The 22532-nt window shown below is 41.2% G+C and overlaps 1 protein-coding gene across 1 annotated transcript; it reads left to right on the top strand.

Moving 5' to 3' along the window:
- The first annotated feature begins 355 nt into the window (after positions 1-355).
- Positions 356-1279, top strand: LOC138869075 (uncharacterized). The gene has a single exon (XM_070146665.1). The coding sequence runs from the start codon at positions 356-358 to the stop codon at positions 1277-1279; it is 924 nt and encodes a 307-aa protein (XP_070002766.1).
- Positions 1280-22532: the final 21253 nt, after the last annotated feature.

Genomic DNA, 22532 nt, shown 5'->3' with positions numbered 1-22532 from the left:
AGAATCGACAGCTGCCGAAGAAAACAGAATCCTGCGTCTTCGAGTTATGGAAATATGGGACGCTTGGGTAAATGGAAGAGAGCCACCAAGTGCGATCCCGGGATTCCCCGAACTTTTTCCTAGATCAGGTGGTACTTCCAATGTTCCAGTCAGTCACCCAAATACCCCACTAGGCCATCCAACTATCTCAGCTCATTTTGTGGGAACACCTTCTAAGGTTCGCCCCCAGGTGTTCATCTCTGGTGCAGCTTCAAACATCTTCACCGCTCCCCCATGCTCGACCACAACACAACCTACACTGCCTAGGCCCAGTTGTGACCCCTCAACTGTCACCTTCCAAACATCCACCTTTTAGATGGAACCTCCTCAGTTTCCCACTTATACTTATCCTCAACCACCTCAATTTGAGTTCACTGCGAGGCAAGAAAAGACTACCAAAACTCATGAGCAAGAAGAGATTGCGAAGAAGATGAGGAGTATGGAGCACAGCCTCAAGAACATACAAGGCTTGAGTGGGCAGAAAATTGTGTCATATGCTGATTTATGCATGTTCCCTCATGTGCACTTACCATTGGGATTCAAAACCCCGAAATGTGAGAAATACGATGGGCACGGTGATCCTATTTCTCATCTAAAGAAATATTGCAATCAATTGCGAGGGGCTGGTGGAAAGAAAGAACTACTCATGGCCTATTTTAGAGAAAGTCTGGTGGGCATCGCCTCTGAATGGTATATGGACCAGGATATATCCCGCTGGCACATCTGTGATGATCTTGCTAGAGACTTCGTTAGGCAGTTCCAGTACAACATTGATATTGCTCCAGATAGGAATTCGTTAACAAACTTGAAAAAGAAATCCTCGGAAAGCTTTCGGGAGTACGCAGTTAAATGGCGCGAGCAGGCGTCTAGGGTAAAGCCTCCGATGGATGAGGTCGAAATGGTCACAGTTTTCCTCCAAGCTCATGTAGCCGACTACTTCCAAAATATGATGTCTGCTATGGGTAAATTGTTCGCTGAAGCCATCAAGATTGGCGAAATGGTTGAAAACGATTTGAAAATGGGTCGAATTCTAAGTCAATCCGCTATTAGAGCTGCTTCCCAAGCCATTCAGGGTGGGTCTGCAGGAATAGCGAAAGGCAAGAAAAAAAGAAGAAACATCCATGGCAGCGTCGGGTGTAAGAAAACACTGTACTCCCAGATTCCTTCTCCCAGAAAGGACCACAACACTATTACCCCTACCAAGACATGGCCTATGCTCCTCATCCATACATGGTCATGAATTCTAAACCTTGTGTCCGTCCACAGCAACAAGCCAACCGTAACCAAGCTCAATTTCCTAGAAACCATCCTCCTTACCAAAACCACTACAACCCTCGTCCTCCACAAAATAATTTTCCCCCTCGTGAACTACCTAGAAGGCCAAATTTTACACCAATCGGCAAATCCTACTCCATTCTGCTCCCAAAGCTTGTCCAAATGGGTCTGCTACAGCCGGTTCCTTAAACTAGGCAAAACCCAACATCACCTTCTTACAGAGCTGGTGCCCGATGCGCCTATCACTCAGGGGAAGAAGGGCATGACACTGATGATTGCTGGACTCTAAAGAGAGTAGTGGAGAATTTAATAGAACAAAGGAAGATAGTGCTAAGGGATGAGGATATCCCAAAGTGACTAATAAGCCACTGCCGTCCCACAACAATGGGCCGGTAATCGGAATGATTTGTGAGGATAAGGAATTTGAATCGGCGTTGAAGGCCATCATTCCCATTGCTGACGTAGAAAATAAACCAAAAGCTTCCCCGAAGCAAGACAAAGGGCAGAAAAAGAACAAAACCACCCCTCCAAAATCAAAAAAGAAAGTTGAAGTGGGGATTGGGGCAATGCCTCCCAAAGATGTTGTTCTCTATGTCCCTCGGGGCCGCAAAGAAAGGCAGATGACTTTGAGTCCTCCTAGGAGATTCGAGCTAAACAAGGCAACCCAAATGTATGTGCCCAAGGGAGCTTATATGATGCGGGGGTCAATTAATCCACCAAGGCTGAGTGAGCCCGTGGTTATTGTCCGCGCACCGCAAAAGCCCATGACGGACCCTACCGTTGTGCCTTGGAACTACAACAAATCAGTGGTAACTTACAGAGGCAAATAAATCTCAGGAGAAGTTCAAGAATATAACCTGGCTAAAAAGTATGTCAATTTGGAAGAGATGAACAATGCCAATAGAAAGTGCTTCCCATCTAAGAAGCCCGTGAGTGACGAAGAAGCGGAGACCTTCTTTCAAAAGATGAAAATGGTGGATTATGAGGTGATCGACCAGCTTTGAAAATTTCCAGAAGAAGTCTCTTTGTTGTCTTTGCTGATGAACTCCACCGAACATCAGAAGGTATTGATCAAGACCCTTAACGAAGCATATGTGCCTGTTGAGACTTCTGTAGAACAGTTGGAGAGGATGGCAGAAAGGTTTTTCGCAATTAACTAGATTTCCTTCAGCAAAAATGACTTGCCCCCAGAAGGGGCCGTGCATAACAAAGCCCTGCACCTGACAGTCAAATGCGAAGGTTACTACATGAAAAAGGTTATGTTGGACGGAGGCTCTGGGGAGACATCTGCCCACTATCAACTCTACAGCACATGGAAATCGGGACCGAAAGAATTCAACCCAACAATGTCTGTGTACGGGCTTTTGATGGTATAAAAAGGGACACAATTGGAGAGATCGATTTGATTCTGACCATTGGCCCAGCAGATTTTGAAGTAAACTTCCAAGTTTTGTATATGGACACATCCTACAATTTTCTTTTGGGGAGGCTATGGATTCATGCAGCGGGGGCTGTACCTTCTACCCTTCATCAGATGGTAAAATTTGAGCGTGAAGATCAAGAGATTGTGGTCCATGGGGAAGACGAGCAATCAATTTATCAGGACCCATCAGTGTCATGTCTTGAAGCAAGAGAGGGGAGTGAGCACATAGTTTATCAGGCCTTTGAAATTGTGGTCACAGACCAGTACGAAGAGGGAAACCCTTGCCCCCAACCCTTTCTTTCTAATGCATCAGTCATGGTGGCCAGAGAAATGATCAGACATGGCTTCAAACCAGGGAAGGGGCTCGGGAAATCTTTGCAAAGGATAACTGAACCTGTCACCCTGACCTCCAGTGAAAAGTTCTTTGGGATAGGCTTACGACCCACTCCAACTGATATAAAATGGGCAAATGATAGAAAGAGTGATGGTTGGGTCTTGCCTCAGCCGGTGCCGCATCTGTACAGAACATTTGTCATGCCAAAATACCATGAGGAAGAATAATATGAGGCCTTCACGGCCGAAGAGATTGAAGAGATCTGTCGGGCAATGAAGAAGATACTATATGAAACCCACATGGTCCAGCCAGGGGAGGGCTCAAGCACCGCTGAGGTGCTGTATAAGGGACCTGACGCCAAGCTACAAAATTGGAAGGCTACGCCATTTCTAATCAGGTGGGTGTCCCGGTAGACCTATCCTGCCACCTTTTCTGCATCACTAGTTATTTCAGGGTGTAACTCGGATGTTTTCTTTAGTTTCTTGTCTTTTAATTTTCCAATGTAAACCCTTTTATCTTCAAATTCCAAGAAATGAAATCAATATTTCATCATTCATCTTTCTTTATTCTTTCTGATTTTTGTTATTTTTCCCTTTTGTTTCTTCTCTCAGTTCTAACAATGCGGCTTTAAATAACATGACATGCTTGCGGACTTCATGCCCAGATCCGAACACACCGTTTAACTATGAAATGATGAACCAAGAATCGGAGTACAATGAAGAAGAGGCTTTTAGGGAAATAAATCGAGAATTGGAACAATTTGAGAGTAAACCTAAGCCGAACTTAAATAATACTGAACCGATTAATTTGGGTAGTTCTGAAGAAATTAGGGAAACCAAGATAAGCATCCATGCAGACAAAAAAACTCGAGATGCCTTAATCCAACTCTTGTTTGAGTTTAAAGATGTGTTTGCTTGGTCATATGACGACATGCCAGGACTGAGTGTTGATTTGGTGGTTCATAAGTTGCCTACTTACCCAGATTGTCCCCCAGTCCAGCAAAAGCAAAGTAAGTTTAAAGCTGATATCAGTGACAAGATCAAAGAAGAGGTCAGGAAGCAGTTGAAAGCGGGGGTGATCCGAGTGGTTCGGTATATGATTAGCTAATGTAGTCCCTGAGCCAAATAAAGATGGGAAGACCCGAGTATGTGTGGATTACAGAGATTTAAACAAGGCAAGTCCTAAAGATAACTTCCTTTTGCCGAACATCCACATCCTTGTTGATAACTACGCCAAGCATGAGATACATTCCTTCGTGGATTGTTACGTAGGATATCACCAGGTGTTGATGGATGAAGAAGAAGCAGAGAAGACAGCTTTTACCACACCTTGGGGTATATACTGTTACAGAGTCATGCCATTTGGTCTCAAGAACGCCGGGGCAACCTATATGAGGGCCATGACAGCCACTTTTTATGATATGATGCACCAAGAGATAGAGGTGTATGTGAAAGATGTAATCATCAAATCCAAAACCCAAGACGACCATGCTCGGGACTTGAGAATGTTTTTTGAGCGGTTGCGCAAATATGATTTGAAGCTGAACCCAGCCAAATGTGTGTTTGGGGTGCCATCCGGCAAACTCTTGGGATTCATCGTCAGTCGGAGGGGCATCGAGTTAGACCCAACAAAGATAAAGGCTATTCGAGATTTGCCTCCTCCAAAAATCAAGAAGGATGTTATGATTTTGTTGGGTAGATTGAACTACATCAGCCGGTTCATTGCCCAGTTGATGTCCACATGTGAACCCATATTCAAATTGCTAAAGAAAGACGCGACAGTCAAGTGGACAAATGAATGTCAAGAAGTTTTTGATAAAATTAAGGAATATCTGTCAAATCCGCCAATCTTGGTCCCACCTGAGCAAGGGAGGCCTTTGTTCTTGTACCTGATAGTCTTGGAAAATTCTTTCAGTTGTGTCCTCGGGCAACATGATGTGACCGAAAAAAGAGAGCAGGCTATTTACTATGTGAGCAATAAATTCACCAGTTATGAAGCCAAGTACACTCTGTTGGAAAGGACCTGCTGTGCTTTGACTTGGGTCGCTCAGAAGTTGAGGCATTATTTGCAAGCCAACACCACTTACCTCATAACCAGGTTGGATCCTTTAAAATACATATTCCAGAAGCCAATGCCCATTGGGAGGCTAGCAAAGTGGCAGATCCTGCTTACGGAATTCGACATAGTATATGTCACTTGCACGACAATGAAAGCCCAGGCGTGAGCAGATCTCTTGGCTAAAAATCCGATCGATGATGAATACCAATCTTTGAATACTTACTTCCCGGATGAAGAGGTAAACTCAGTTGAGACAATATCCGAAGACATCGATGCTTTGAAAATGTTCTTCGATGGAGCGGTAAACGCAAAAAGGTGTTGGAATTGGGGCAATCTTGATCACGCCCACCGGTCAGCATTACCCGGCCATAGCTAGGCTTCAGTTTTTCTGCACAAACAACACTACCGAGTACGAAGCTTGCATTATGGGTATGAACATGGCAATCGACCAAGATATCGAAGAACTGTTAATCATGGGAGACTCAGATTTGATTATCCGACAATCTCAAGGAGAATGGGAAACCTGAGACGTCAAGCTTATTCTTATAGGCAACATGTGGAAGAACTTGGTAAGTAATTCAAGTCAATAGAGTTCAGGTACATTCCTCGTTGCCAAAAATGAACTAGCTGATGCGCTTGCCACTTTAGCCTCAATGCTACCATACCCGGGCAATGCCCACATTGACCCCTTGGAAATCTAGATCCGGGAAAGGAATGGTTATTGTAATACGGTTGAAACAACACCAAATACCCAACCATCGTATCATGACATCAAAAGGTTTTTGAAAACGCAAGAATATCCCGAGCAAGCCAGTGAAGACCAGAAGAGAACCATTAGGCAGCACACAAGTGGTTTCTTTTTGGGTGGTGATGTCTTGTACAAGAGAACTACGGACCTCAACTTGTTAAGATGTGTTGACGCATAAGAGGCTGGAAGGATCATGCATGAGGTACACGCGAGAGTATGCGGACCCCACATGAACGGGTATGTTTTAGCAAAGAAAATCCTTCGAGCGGGCTATTACTGGATAACCATGGACAAGTACTGTTTCAGCTTTGTCCGGAAGTGTCATCAGTGTCAGGTGCACGGTGATTTGATTCATGCATCTCCCATAGAACTGCATCCCATGTCAGCACCTTGGCCATTTGTTGCTTGGGGTATGAACGTCATTGGGCCAATCGAGCCGAAAGCCTCAAATAAGCACAGATTCATACTAGTTGCCACTGACTATTTCACGAAATAGGTTGAAGCCATCACTCTCAAATTCGTCACCAAGAAAGTTGTGGTAGATTTTGTGCACTCCAATCTTATCTGCCGTTTTGGCATTCCTGCAACTATTATCACAGATAATGCTGCAAACTTGAATAGTCATTTGATAGGAGAGATATGTGAACAATTCAAGATAACGCACCAGAACTCTACTCCTTATCAGCCCAAAGCCAATGGGGTCGTCGAAGCAGCAAACAAAAACATCAAAAAGATTTTGAGAAAGATGATTCAAAGTTCCAGGCAGGGGCACAAAAAGTTACTGTTTGCATTATTAGGATATCGCACTACTGTGCATACGTCAATTGGAGCCACCCTGTATCTTTTTGTTTATGGCACTAAAGCCGTAATACCCGCAGAGGTTGAAATCCCCTCTCTCTGGATCATTGTTGAAGCTGAAATTGAAGACAGTGAGTGGGTTAAAATATGGATGGAATAGTTAACCTTCATCGATGAAAAGCAAATGGTCGCGGTCTGCCACAAGCAGTTGTACCAACAAAGAATGGCTCGTGCTTACAACAAGAAAGTGCGGCCTAGAAATTTTGAAGTAGGGCAGCTCGTTTTAAGGCATATCCTTCCCCATCACCAGGAAATGAAAGAAAAATTTTCTCCTAATTGGAAGGGCCCATACATCATCAGAAAGATATTGCCAAAAGGGGCATTGTATCTGGGCGATATCGAAGGGAATAACCCCGAAGCAGCTGTAAATGCGGATGCAGTCAAAAGGTATTATGTTTAACTTTTCTGCAGCAACAACCTTGTCCGATTGGGATGACAAAGGTTTTCATTCTCACTACCCTTTGCAAACCCATTTGAGCCGGTTACCCAGAAAAAAAATGTTTCCCAGAAATACGTTCGACTTGATTCCGAAAGGATACATAGGCAGCCTCTCTCTGGGGTTTAGTCACACCAAAACAAAAGCCAAATTCCCCCAAAAGTGAAACTGGGGCAGACGACATAGTGGTTCGGCGATAAGCCCACCAAAACGGTTCCGAAGATGTAATTCCGTCTAGATTCTTTTTTCCCGAACCTTGTCCAAGTCCTTCTAATCAATTGGCAAAGACATCGGAATTAGAAAACAGCACTGCTTGGATCTGACACAATTAAAATCAGAAAAATAAAATGAGAGAGTCTTATCGTTAAAACCTACGGGCTCCATAAGGCGACGGTGAGCAGAGAAAATAAAAATGAGAGAGCTTAGTTAGTGAAAACACGTAAAGAGAACTATTAGGAGATGGTGAGAAGAGAAATAAGAGAGGTCGATTGGCGAAAACCTGTAAGGGGCGCCGTTGATCGAAAAGAAGAAACGCCTCACCACCACTGGTATCGAAAGAGTCTTGGCAATGTTTCTTGGTTCTAGAACCCATGTCACAATGAGTTTATTAGAAGTTGAATGGTCGTGCATATCGGGCATCCAGTCCAAGAAGCATGTCATGTCTATTTGAAGCCTGCATGCACCCCAGATAAGTCCTTCATTCCTTCCCGAAAGAGACACTTCTCATTAAATTCATTTTTCTTGCCTTTTGTTTACTTTTTCCTTGAATCCCTTTTGGTCTAACTCTGTTTCCGAAACTAATACAAAGAAAATGTGGCAAGATTGGCTTTACAAGGCTCTACCTAACAAAAGCTAAAGAAAAGTACCCAGCCTCAGCTGGTGCATCAAGTCGATCCCGACTGACCATGATGGCTGATACCTTGAAATCAAAGTTATTGAAAAAGAAAAGAAAGTCAAAGGCAAAAGTCCTAAAGGCGGAATAAAGTGAAAGGGTCGAAGCCCCACACAGGCGAGTCGTAATGAAATCTTAAAAGTTGAGTCCCTCGGTTTGAAAAAGAGATCAATCTTCAGAAAATCAGCAAGCAACAGAGGTTCTCGCCAAACGTTGGGCTGAGATAGAGTGATCAAAACCATCAAGGCCACAAAACCAACTACCATTTCAAAACTAACAATTGCTCTTTGTTTTGAAAGATTGAAACAGGTGCAGCCCAAGGCAATCGTGCAAAAGCAGGTGCAGACGAAGGAGAAGCTGCGCAAAAGCTAGAAACAGCTTCGCAGTAACAATCAACCCAAAAAGGGAAGTTTTTCTCCAAAATTCTTTCCTGCGTTTTATTGAAATAAAATGAAATGAAAAGCGGAAAATGAAAAAAAAAAGAAGAAAAAGAAAAAAAATCCAAACAAAAAGGATAGCTTCGGATTCCCAACCTCAGTTTTTTACTATTTTTGCCAACATTGGGGCTCCAATCCCTGAGTTGAGCCTTTTTAGACATAGGGCCTCCATTCCCTAGTCGCCTTTTGCCAACATTAGGGCTCCAATCCCTGAGTTGAGCTTTTTAGACATAGGGCCATCATTCCCTAGTTGCCTTTTGCCAACATTAGGGCTCCAATCCCTGAGTTGAGCCTTTTTAGACATAGGGCCTCCATTCCCTAGTCGCCTTTTGCCAACATTAGGGCTCTAATCCCTGAGTTGAGCCTTTTTAGACATAGGGCCTCCATTCCCTAGTCGCCTTTTACCAGCATTAGGGCTCCAATCCCTGAGTTGAGCCTTTTTAGACATAGGGCCTCCATTCCCTAATTGTTCTTTTGCCAACATTAGGGCTCCAATCCCTGAGTTGAGCCTTTTTAGACACAGGGCCTCCATTCCCTAGTCGCTTCTTGCCAACATTAGGGCTCCAATCCCTGAGTTGAGATTTTTAGACTTAGGGCCTCCATTCCCTAGTCGCCTTTTGCCAACATTAGGGCTCCAATTCCTGGGTTGAGCCTTTTTAGACATAGGGCCTCCATTCCCTAGTCGCCTTTTACCAACTTTAGGGCTCCAATCCCTGAGTTGAGCTTTTTAGACACAGAGCCTCCATTCCCTAGTCGCCTTTTCGCCAACATTAGGGCTCCAATCCTTGAGTTGACATTTTAGATATAGGGCTCCATCCCCTGAATAGTTTAGATTTTGTTGCAAATAACTCACGAAATTTTCCTAGTGAAAACTAGGGCAGAAACACTTCGTTCGTTTGTTTATTTTTGGTGTCTGAGCAGGTTTTACCTCCAGACACAGGGTTCGAGATGACCAAAAGAACGAGTCTCAATCCAGAATAAAGAAAAGAAGAAAAAGAACAAAAGAAGTGAATTCAAAAGGTTGAAGCGGAGAAATATGCGGACTGCTCAAGATATGATTGAAGTCACAAGCTTCTCCTGTCCCGCCTTGATCCAGTGCTAAAGAAAAAACAACATCTACAGCTTGCGAGCATCAAGATTCGGATCGGGGTCCACAGCAAAATCAGCTAATACTCAAGATCAAGTTTAAAGAGATTTATAGATAGGAATCTTGTAACTCGTAGTTGATATGCCTAGCTAGCTTGGCTTTTAATTTTCCTTTTTGGTGTAATAAGGAGGTCAGCAAGCAGTAGCAGCAGCAACAGCAGTGAAATCACAGCTTTCCGGTAGTCCTAGCTACCAAAACTTCCAGAACTACACCGACCTGATTTCTTTATAGCCAAGGATATGTAGGCAACCTTTGAAGCAAGGTTCGGTCAGACTCTTTTCAAAATGCTTCTCATGGGGTGTCAAACGGGCAAAAATCCCTTATAATTGCTCATTTTGTCTTTGCCCGAAAACCCTTCGTGCCTCCGAGCAAATAGGAGCAGTGTGAGCACATGATTTTTGCCTCGCATGAATTACTCCTATAGAGTTCCTAAAATTAGGATTTTTCCTTTAATTATTTGATTTTTTAGGAATTATTGCATGATTTTGTGTTTATTTGCATTTTTATGTGCATATTTAGTTTATATAATTCATAAAAAATACAAAATATATTGCATTTGCATTTAGGGATTTGTTTTATATTTTTAAATTTATTAGTTAATTAATGTTACAAAAATTGAAAGAAAATCACAAAAATAGCTCTTGTTGCATTTTACTTTTAAATTTTTTCGAATTTATCGTAGTTTTGCTTTTTAAATTAGGACTTAATTAATTTTTGAGAAGCAATTGGTTATTCAGTTAATTTTCAGGATTAAATCAGATCTTTTTTTTTTTACTTTTTTATTTGTAATTAAAAAATTCTGAAAAATGAAAGAAAAAGAAAAGAAAATGAAAAGAAAAAGGGAGTCTTTAATAAGAGACCCAATTTTGGGGCAGCCCGAACCAAATACCTGGTCAAAACCCCCAAAACCCGGCCCAAGTCTATTTAAAAAAATCGGTCCAGCCCCCTTACTCTTCAAACGACCCCCTTTTTCCCTAATTAATCTCAGCCGTCGAGGTAAGGAGATCGGGCGGTTGAGAAGTGAGGTCATTTGGTATATGACTGTCCAAACGCTACCTCAGTACCCCTTTAGCTTCGTCTCCACAAGCCCCTTTCAGAGACCCCCCAAAAGAACCCTAGCCGCCCTCTTCTCCACCACCCAAAACCATGGCGGTGCCACTCCCTTTCCCCACCAAAATCACACCCTACAAACATCCTCTCTCCCTCATTCCAAATCCTCACTCAGATTTCTTCAAACATCTCTGGAGCTCCTCGAATATCAAATCGAAGAGTCGAGCCTTAGGAGTCAAATCCTGACCAGTGCATGCAAGGTTAATGATCCGTTTTTCTCACGCGTTTTAGGGTCGGTTTAGTCGCAAAATAATGTTGTTTGTTTGTTCTTGGTAAAGAACAAGCGATTAACCTCATTTAGAGACTCAAATCGGAGGGTCAGTGGTGTTCGAGCTTAAATCAGTGGGTTTTTCTTATATTTTGGTTTGTTTTTGTTTATTTCACCTCGTATTTGAACTTTTCCCCTGACTGAAACTAGTTGAGGTTCCAGTTGAACCCAACGTTTTCCCTTTTAAGTCATTCTGTTTCTTCATACTTGTTTCCTTCATGTTTAGTTTTTCTTTCTCTGCAAATTGCTAATAAGTTGTGCCTTGATTCTTTGTTTGCCCATTTTCTTAGGTTTTTAGGTTTCAAATTTCTGATTTGTCCCCTCTTTGCTCATATTGATTTCTACAATATAGCATGTACTATTTTGTTTGATTAATTTTATTTGTTTCGATGATCCATAGTAGTAGAGTTCAATTCTGAGTTTAAGCAATTAAAGTTAATTCAAGCCTAAAATTAGAGTCGTTTGGATTTGCCTTCCAGTTTTGGAATTTCTTATGTTCTTTAGTGTCATTTGGTCAGTTCTGAGTATTCAAACCCCTCATAAGTAACTATGGTCATCACTGACTTAGTTAAAAGGGACCGGCATAGTTGGATTTTGGGTTTGTTTAACCTAGGTTACCAATTAGGGAGGGGGAGGGGGTAAATAACAGGTTTGTTAAGGGTAATTTGGGGAATTCAAGTAGGTAATCTCTTAGTAACTGATTGAGGAAGCTGCTAGGAAGGTGCCTTTAGGACTTTACTGGAAATACTGATTTTAAGCTAGGAGTATCTAAGCAAAAATGAAAATTCTGAAAGGTTTTAAGTGCAAAACTAAGCTCATTTCTACAGCCCCAAAAATCTTGACTATAAAGGCATACTTTCTTCTTTAGCACGTCAGAAAAATTGGAGACTAAAAAAATCCTGAAAATTTGAAAGACGACTGAGTGTGAAATACTTCAAATCTTTTGCATCTTGGTATAAATTAGCTTGGTTTTTGCTGTTATCTTCACAAGTCTGAAATCTTTCAAGAGTTTTCTGGCTCACCCTGGGTTCAAAAACAGCTTGGAAGGATTGATTTGGTTGCTATTATGCTGTGTTAATATTGTTGATACCTTACTGGGGGTTTTCTTCAACTTCAAGTTTATTTCCCCTGTTGTTCTTTGCTGTAACCAAGTACCTCTTGGACCTTTATCAATATATGAAAGCTTGGACTTGAAGCCTTAATGGAGATGCAGATATTAGTTTAGCTGAATATGCATGCAATCAATTTATGTTCATTGCATTCTCTCTTGTATTTATTTAGGTCATGAATGTCAAATATGTATTGATCTTATATTTAAACCTTAGGTTCTGTCAGTTTAATCTTATTTGGATTCTAATACTCTTATTATGTTTAGAAATGGACTGTTAAACCTGTGATTTTTTCCATCTCTTTTAAATGTTGGTATAGGCATCTGAACAGGTTCAACTCATGCTGCTGCATTTTTGACATTTGTTTCAGATAGTTATAAGGTTTTAAGGCAGATTTATTAAGTGTGCTAGTTTCAATAGTGATATGTGATGACTCTGATTTTTGGTTATGTGTGTTCTTTGACAATGAAGGTTTAATTGGTGATTGAAAAAAAAAACGAGAAAAGGCCTGCTCATGTACCTCTTTCCATTTTAAAAAAAAAACAGGACATATAATTTAGAATGTTTAAGTGTAATTCGTGTATTTTGGATTTGGGATGCTAAATTATGAAATAATCTGTCGAACAAGCTTTTTGTCACATTAGGAAGCTTATTCTTTAGTGAAGAATGCATGTCGGCCTTAAAAATGTACTTTGCCTTTGTTTAAATGATTGCCAACATTTGCTCAATTTTTTGTGTTTTTTATGAAAGATGTAGTTTGCTTCAAGCTTTAACAATGAATTACAAAACTGGGCTGCCCGCTCCAGCCCAGTTATGCTCAGCTTCTTTGTATTTGTTGACTCTGCATCCTTGACTTGTGCTTCTCGTTGGACCAGCTCCCCCATGAAATTGTCATAAGTAGTTGTACCCTTTTAATTGGGCCTGTCGCTGGTTCAGATCTTTTTTGATGATAGAAACGCTTAGTTTTATTCTCTGTAAATCCATTAGTTTGTAAATTTAGTTTAAACTCTGGCTTAAAATAAGATTCCCTTAGTCTTTATTAATTAATTAGATCCCCCTAAAGTAAAGTTGAGGCGAGCCATATTTAAGAAGACATAGTTTATGGACCTCAAAAGCTTAGTTTTGAATTTCCTTTAAAATTGGAATCGAGGTGTGCCGCGCTAAAATAAAATCTCAAAATGCATGGCCCTCCTTTAATTAATCTTGAATCTTTAGAAATCGAGGCATGCCATTTAGTTGAATTTTCATGGCCCTCACGAAATTAACAACTCATAGTTGCTTTAGGCACGTATTTTAATAATATTACCTTCTTTAAACTCGGGTGTGCATTTCATGTGACCCAACTCCAAATCTCACAACGTTGAATAAGATGTGTTTCGGATTGCAGGTGTATTTCATGTGGCGCAATCCGAAGACATATTTTATACGACGTTAAATCTTCTTTAAAAATAATTAAAAGCGGTTTAATAAATTAAAATGTATCATAGGTTGAAACATGTATTAAAATCAGATAATAGGCCAATTACAATAGTTTAAGCGACCGTTCTAGAACCACGGAATCCGGGGGTGCCTAACACCTTCCCTCGGGTTAACAGAATTCCTTATTCAGAATTTCTGGTTCACGGACTTCAAAAGGAAAGTCGAAATCTTCCGCGATTTGGGATTTAAAAATAAACCGGTGGCTTGGGACACCGGAAAACAAACCATCCCAAGTGGCGACTGTGAATTTAATGAATAAATAATCTCATTTCGAATAATGTCAATTAAAGTGGAAAAACTCCCTTGTGCTACCTTCGGGTAGTGTAAAAAGGAGGTGTGACACGTACCAAGCAACATCACAGGCGGGGAAATGGCTAACATGGTAGGACAAGTGTTGGAGAGCCACAAGATCAATTTTCATGAGGACGAGCTGCCACCTGAGGGGCTGGGGCACAACAAGGCACTGCACATCACCGTGCAATGCGGGGACTATTTTATCACCAGAATCCTGATCGATGGAGGGTCCAACCTCAACATCTGTACACTGGTAACACTCAAGAAGTTGGGTAAAGGACTACACGAGATAAAGGACAGAGCTATCAATGTGAAAGCTTTCGATGGTTCTCAAAGGTCCACCATTGGTGAGATTAGTATATGCTTGCAAATGGGTCCAACATGGTTCGATGTTGATTTCCAGGTTATAGACGTGACAACATCTTACAACCTGCTATTGGGACGACCATGGATCCATGCCGCTGGCGCCGTAGCATCAATAATGCATCAGGCAGTAAAATTTGAATGGAATCATCAAGAGGTGATCATTCACAGCGACAGTAGCAACCCTATATACAGTCGCCAGACCATTCCGTCAATCGAAGGAAAAAGGAAGCTAGGTGGAGAGACTTACCACCATATTGAACGGGTAAATGCTGTTGAAAAAGATAAATGGTGGGATAATAAAATTGAGAGTATACTGAATTGGAGTGGGTACGAACATGCCAAGGGGCTCGGCAAGAATCTCCAAGGAATCGCTTATCCCATAAAGCTCAACAAACATGGCACTACTTTCGATCAAGGATATGAGTACACATGGGAAGAATTCAACAACTGGTCACCACCATGGCGCGGTCCTTATTATCTACTGGAGCAGCCAATACCGCATTTAGAGCAGACTTTTCAACAGGCTGACATTGTTTATGGGTCAGAAGAAGAGGAAGCACTTGCGGCGGTGAAGAACTTGTTCCTAGAAGACAATGACATGGACTGTTGTGTTGTTCTAGAGGAGGGGGGGGAGGAAGGCCCTTCCATACTGACTGTGAGCAGAGGGGCACGCCTCAATAATTGGACCATTAGGACAACTAGAGCCCGTCGAGCCTCGGGGTAGCAAGGCTATAACAAGCATCATGCACTATTTTTTTTACTAAATAATTTTCTTTTCACATTTTTATTCCGCAATAAGATCTCCAATGTTCAAAGCAGTTATGCAATTTATCAAAGCATTTTGACTTTCTTATGAATCAACACTCATTATTATTTTTCTCTCATTACTCTACTTATAAAACATTACTATTACTTATCTTGATGAACCAATGACTGTGACATGCAATGAGACAATGCAACAAACATATATTGATTCAGAGGAGGATGACATACCAGATGAAATTGTCAAAGAAGTTGAGAACTTTGACAACAGACCTAAGTCCAACCTGGACGAGATAGAAATTGTTAACCTGGGAGATGCAGAAAACATCAAGGAAACACGAATCAGCGTTCACTTATCGCCATCAGAAAAGAAAGAATACACAGAATTTCTAAGGGAGTATGAGGACATATTCGCCTGGTCATATGATGACATGACTGGTCTAAGTACGTCTATTGTGGCTCACAAACTGCCAACCGATCCAAAGCTAAGGTTCTCAGGGTAGTAGAATACCCGACATGGTTAGCCAACATCGTACCGGTACCAAATAAAGACAGGAAGGTCCAAGTTTGTGTCGACTATTGGGATCTCAACCGGGCTAGTCCGAAAAATGACTTCCCTTTGCCGAACATACACATCCTAATTGACAATTGCGCCAAGTGTGAACTGCAGTCATTTGTAGATTATTTCGCTGGTTATCATCAGATTTGGATGGCTGAAGAAGATACTAAGAAAATAGCTTTCATTATGCCGTGGGGAATGTACTGTTACAAGATGATGTCGTTCGGCCTGAAAAATGCAGGGGCCACCTACATGAGGGACATGACTACCATTTTCCATGATATTATACACAAGGAGATTGAGGTATATGTAGATGATGTCATCATCAAATCCAAGAAGGCCACTGATCACATGGAAGATTTGAGGAAGCTCTTCAATATATTGCGAAGATACAACCTGAAACTGAACCTCGCGAAGTGCGCATTTGGGGTTCCTGCTGGAAAATTGCTTAGGTTTATTGTGAGTCGCCGAGGAATAGAACTGGATCCATCAAAAGTCAAAGTCATCCAAAAACTAACACCACCAAAGAACAAGAAGGATGTGATGAATTTCTTGGGAAGACTTAACTACATCAACCGGTTCATAGCACAGTCCACAGTTATTTATGAGCCAATCTTTAAGATGTAGAAGAAGGACGCTGCCACCAAATGGACTGATGACTACCAAAAAGCCTTCAACAGAATCAAAGAGTACTTGTCAACACCACCAGTCTTGGTCCCCCCTGAGCCAGGTAGACCCTTGTTACTCTACCTTGCAGCATTGGATGGAGCTTTCGGTTGCGTTCTAGGGTAGCATGATGAAGTAGGGAGGAAGGAGCAGGTCATCTATTACCTCAGTAAGAAGTTTACCCCGTAGGAGGCCCTGTATTCTCTGTTAGAGCGCACCTATTGTGCTTTGACCTGGGTAGCTCAGAAGCTGAGACATTACTTCTGTGCCTATATTACATATCTCATATCAAGGATGGATAAGTTGAAGCACATCTTTCAGAAGCACATGCCCACTGGCAAGCTAGCCAAGTGGCAAATCCTATTGAGTGAGTTCGACATTGTGTACGTAACTCAGAAAGAGGTCAAGGGACAAACACTGGCAGACTACCTTGCCGAGAATCCTATAGATAGAGAATATGAACCCCTAAAACTTATTTTCCTAATGAAGAGGTATCCTTCATAGGAGAAGACATTGCAGAATCCTATGACGGTTGGAGAATATTTTTCGATGGAGCGGCAAGCTTCAAAGGAGTTGGCAAAGGAGCAATCCTAGTATAAGAAACCGGTCAGCATTATCCGGTGTCTGCCAAACTCAGGTTCCCCTGTACCAAGAACATGGCCGAGTACGAAGCCTGCATCTTAGGGCTCAAGATGGCCATTGACATGAACGTTCAAGAGTTGCTAGTGATTGGAGATTCAGACCTACTCATACATCAGGTGCGTGAAGAATGGGCGACCAAGAACTCCAAGATACTATTGTATTTGCATCATGTATAGGAATTAAGAAAGTGGTTCACGAGGACAGAGTTCCAGCATGTTCCTAGAGTCCAGAATGAGTTCGCTGATGTATTAGTTACCCTATCGTCTATGATACAGCATCCAGACAAGAATTTCACTGACCCCATTCCAGTAAAGATCCATGATCAGCTAGCTTATTGTGCCCACGTTGAAGAAAAAGTAGACGGAAAGCCTTGGTTTCATGATATCAAGGAATATTTGGCAAAAGGAGAGTACCCAGAACTTGCAAACCCTACTTAGAAACGCACACTTTGGAGTCGACGTAAAGGAAGCATCCAAGCTACTAGAAAAAAATTCATGCTAGTACATGCGGTCCGCATATGAATGGTTTTGTCTTAGCAAAGAACATACTCTGAGCTGGTTACTTTTGGATGACTATGGAAACAGACTGCATCCAGTATGTCCGGAAATGCCACCGCTATCAGATACATGCAGTCATGATAAAGGTACCTCCGAATGAGCTTAATGCAACAAGCTCGCCATGGTCGTTCGCCGCCTGGGGAACGGATGTTATTGGACCAATCGAGCCTGCTGCTTCCAACGGGCACAGGTTTATTCTAGTAGCAATCAACTATTTCACCAAATGGGTCGAAGCAGCATCTTACAGTAACTAAGAAAGTCGTGGCAGACTTTGTCCGCGACCGCATTGTTTGTCGATTCGGGGTTCCAAAGTCGATCATCACTGATAATGGCTCCAACCTCAACGGTGACTAGATGAAAGCTATGTGTGAAACCTTCAAGATCAAACACAAGAATTCCATAGCCTATAGGTCGCAGATGAATGAAGCTGTAGAGGCCACCAACAAGAATATCAAGAAGATATTGAGGAAAATGATAGAGAAGCATAAACAGTAGCACGAGAAGTTATCATTTGCTCTATTGGGGTATCGCACCACAGTCCGCACATCAACCGAGACAACCCCCTATATGCTGGTTTATGGTACAAAGACAATCATTCCCAACGAGGTAGAAATTTCTTCCCTAAGGATCATATACGAAGCTGAGCTCGACGATGCAGAATGGGTAAAAAGTTGTTATGCGCAACTAGCCCTTATAGACGGAAAGAGAATGAATGCAGTCTGTCATGGTCAACTCTATCAGAACAGAATGTCCAGAGTCTTCAACAAAAGAGTCAAGCCGAGACAGTTCACACCGGGGCAGCTGGTATTATAGAAAAATTTTCCGCATCAAGATGAAGCCAAAGAGAAATTCTCTCCCAACTGGCAGGTTCCATACATGGTCCACTGGGTTCTGACAGGAGGATCCCTCATACTTGCAGAAATGGACGGAGAAGTCTGGCCAAAATCAATCAATTCAAATGCGGTCAAGCGTTATTATGTGTAATTTTCATGCTTCCCTTATATGATGTAATTTGAACTACGCCTGACCTGATTCCTGTTTAAGAGAGGATACGTAGGTAGCCCTACGGGTTCGGTCACAATGCAATAAAAATTTCATCTCCCACCGCAATTGGAAACTGGGGTAGAATTTTGAGGAGGACCCTCAATATTCCGAAGTAATTTCAGCGGATCGTCGCAAGCAATAGACAGAAGCGTCAACCTATCAAACTAGGGCAGAATTTTGAGGATGACCCTCAAAATTCCGTAGCAAGAGAGGTTGCAATGTCCCGAACCACGTCACAGTCGTCGGTTCATCTAAAAAAAATATTATGTCCTATTTTTACAAAATCATGCATATTACTAAAATTTCTTTGTTTAGCAATGCTACCCCAATGATACATACAGTATCACCAGATCAAAGCCAAGAAGGTCAAGCAAAGCCAGTGGGGATACGAAAACCTCCCCCTTTACAAAACTCACGATTTTTCTTTGGATGTAGGCACTTAGACTGCGAAATCATCAAATATACAATACACCTATGGGACAAACATTATTCAGGAATACAACTCTCAGAACCGTTGCAATTACCAACATTTGCTATCCGCATACACCAGTGATATTCCGTATGTCACAATGTCCCCAGCAATCACAATGTCGCAATCTGCTATCAGCTATGAAAGCTCTACTACCATTTGTCATTTTATTTTTTGCATAAGGCTACCATTATACCTTCCAAGACTAAACAATGTCTCCATATGCATTTTGCATTGCATAAGGCTACCATTCTGCCTTCCGAAGTTAAGCTCTACCTCCATCTGCATTTTTGTATTGAATAAGCCTACCATTCTGCCTTCCAAGGTTAAGCTCTACCTTCATCTGCATTTGCATTGCATAAGGCTACCATTCTGCCTTCCGAGACTAAACGATGTCTCCATCTATATTTTCGCATTGCATAAGGCTACCATTCTGCCTTCCGAGACTAAACACTGTCTCCATCTACATTTTCGCATTGCATAAGGCTACCATTCTACCTTCCGAGTTTAAGCTCTACCTCCATCTGCCTTCATCCTTGCATGGCTAAAAGATCACCTCATACTGCATCGCATGGGCTAAAAGATCGCCACATACTACATCTACATGGCTGAAAGATCGCCTCATACTGCATCCGCATGGCTGAAAGATCGCCGCATACTACATTTGCACGGCTAAAAGATCGCCTCCGCACGGCTGAAAGATCGCATCATACTGCATCCACATGGCTGAAAGATCGCCGCATACTGCATCTGCATGGCTGAAAGGTCACCTCCGTACGGCTGAAAAATCGCCTCATACTACATCCGCATGGGCTGAAAGATCGCCAAATTATCGAAAGGTGTCATCATTCGGAGGAACCATTTTCATAGCCCGAGAACACCATGTCATGGCCCGAGGATCCCTTTTAATCTTTTGCATATCGTTATTCAAAGGCATCATGGTTCGGAGGTACCATCCTCATAGCCCGAAAGCATCATTTCATGGCCTACAAATCCTTATTGCACGTTTCATGGCCCTTGACATCATGGTCTAAAGTACGTCATCCTAACCGTCCAAAGACAACATTCATGGTCCTACGGGAACTTGCATCATGTTTATATTCATGCACAGTATATGCCTATATTATTTCTAATTGCATGTACACCGGCAAGCACCGGCTATCCTGGCAGGAGCAAGCCCGCTCCAGTTCCCGCAGCCACATCAAACCTTGACCATTCCTATAACCTTTCACTCACCCGACCCTAGATATTGCGTTAGTTCTTGAAAGTCTCCGTCGTCCTACTCTGCCGACGGCCGACGGATCTTGAACTACATATGACCTGATTCTTATAAAACAAGAGATATGTAGGCAGCTCAGAAGCCAGGGTGCGGTTTATCTTCTTCAAACCGTTTCGCTCTGTCAAAATTGGCCATCATATCTTTACCCGACAACTCTTTCATCCTTTCAGGGTAAAGAGGGCCAGCTGTTGTTATCCAATTTTTCCTTATATATTTTCAATATTCAAATACCTTCAAAATAGCATATGTATGCAATATATAAGTATGTCCAAATATTTTATTATTTTTTCCTTAATTTTTAAAGGTTTTTAAATCAACTTATTTTCCTATTTTATCCATAAAATCCAATAATTATTTTCAAATTTATTATTTTTGGTAATTCGTTTATTGGACTTTCACATTTAAGCTAAAATAAATTTTGCATATTTTTACAAATGTATTTAGTATTTTTAAAGGCTAAATTGAATAATTGCAATATTAACCACTTTTAGGATTTAATTGCGTTTATATTGATGAAAATGAAGTCCCGTATTTTTAAATTGATAATTATATGTCATTAATCATTTTAGTACTTTTAATTTGTTTCCAAAAATCAATTTACTATTTTTTTATATTTTAAATAGGAAAAATGGCTATTTAAATGATAACCCAATTTCATTTCAATTATAGCCTGAAATTGAGCCCAAATCAGACCCAATTTCCCAACCCAATTGCAACCTAGACTCCCCACCTAACCCCTTTAATCCCAGACGTTGATCATTTAGTTCAACGGCTCCTGTTCCCCATTTTCTTTTTTAACCCCAAACGACCCCTAAACCTACCTCATTTCTCACCTACTGCCGCCCTTGAATCCCTCTTCTCTCTTAACTCTCTCTGAAACTCCTACAAACCCTAGCTTCCACCATCAAACCAAACCCTAATCCACTCTGATACCTACCTAATCCATGGCCTTCCGAGGTCATTTGAGACCTGTATCAGCCTTCTATGGCTCCTATATATTTGGTTCTATGGTTTCACGACAAGACATCGAAGGAGTTTGGTCCTGTCTTTGCTTGACTGGTGTTCATGGCCTTTCTCCGACCATCCACTACCTTTCCTGGCCATTCATGGCCTTTCAAGGCGGGTCCTCGGCATTTTCTGGTTAGATCGTTAACTTTCGAGATCTTTCTCGTTTTCTTTTGGGTTTTCTGAAACACTAATCTCTAAGATCTTTTTATTACTTTCAGATCTACCTTAGATCTGTGCTTACCTTGAACTTTTAAGCATTTTTATCGAAGGTTCTTCAACGTTGTTTTCAAAACGACTCTTTATTGTTCTGACTAGGGTTTTCCTTTAAGTTATTTCAAAAATCTTTTCTCTGATTCTCGATGTTATTTTATGACTTTACTATGTTCAAACTATTTGTTATGCTTTCCTTCTACTTGAGTCAGCTTGTTGAAAACCCTAATTTCTTTTGGGTCTCATTCGAATCCTGAAGTTGTTTGTTTAAATGTATACTTGTTTAATTAAGTTCCTCGTTCTTGTTTGATTTATTTGTGTTACCATTTTAAAACTCGATTGTTGTTGAAAAGCCATAGGTCTTTGGGGCTGAAATTGTTTGTTTGAGTACATGACTCGACTGAAAACTTTTGTTTTAGACTTTCTTTTCTTTATGTGACTCATCTGATTCTGAGTTTTACTATCTTTCTAACTCAACCTTTGTCGAAAACCTAACTTTTCAAAAGGATTCCTCACCTGCTATTGTGAGACCTTTGCATGTTTCTGATACTTTGTTTTCTTCACTGTTGAATTCAATATGACTTGACCTACTTAATTACTATGCTTCGAATATTTGCTTTACTACTGAACCCTAGCTTATTTCTGCCACTACTGCATGTTTGTGATTATCTCTTTTGCCAATGTGCTTAGCCTCGCATGTCTGATGACCCTATTCACTTTACTTATATACTGAAGTGCAGAAGCATGTTTCTTTTTTAATTGATCTCAATCGTGTGACTGATTTCAAAAACTTTCTTTTATGAACTCTAATTTCACCCGCCTGTTAAAGTTAATTGATTCCTTTCCTTATTTTCCCTTACTGAATCTTTTCCCAAAATAAGCATATTTTTATGCTTAGACTTGATTACTTACTCAATGCTTTTACTACTCCTTTTATGGCAATAATCAGTTTGTCTCTAAATTTATCTTCTTTACTTATTTTGAATCTGTCATTACCCGTTAAACAATGACTCCTTAATTAAAGGGAGTCACTTGTGTAATTGATTCTGACTTGTGATTGTTT

This window comes from Nicotiana sylvestris, chromosome 5 (assembly GCF_000393655.2).
Source record: "Nicotiana sylvestris chromosome 5, ASM39365v2, whole genome shotgun sequence".
Lineage (NCBI taxonomy): Eukaryota > Viridiplantae > Streptophyta > Magnoliopsida > Solanales > Solanaceae > Nicotiana > Nicotiana sylvestris.
This window is presented reverse-complemented; position numbering and strand designations above follow the sequence as displayed.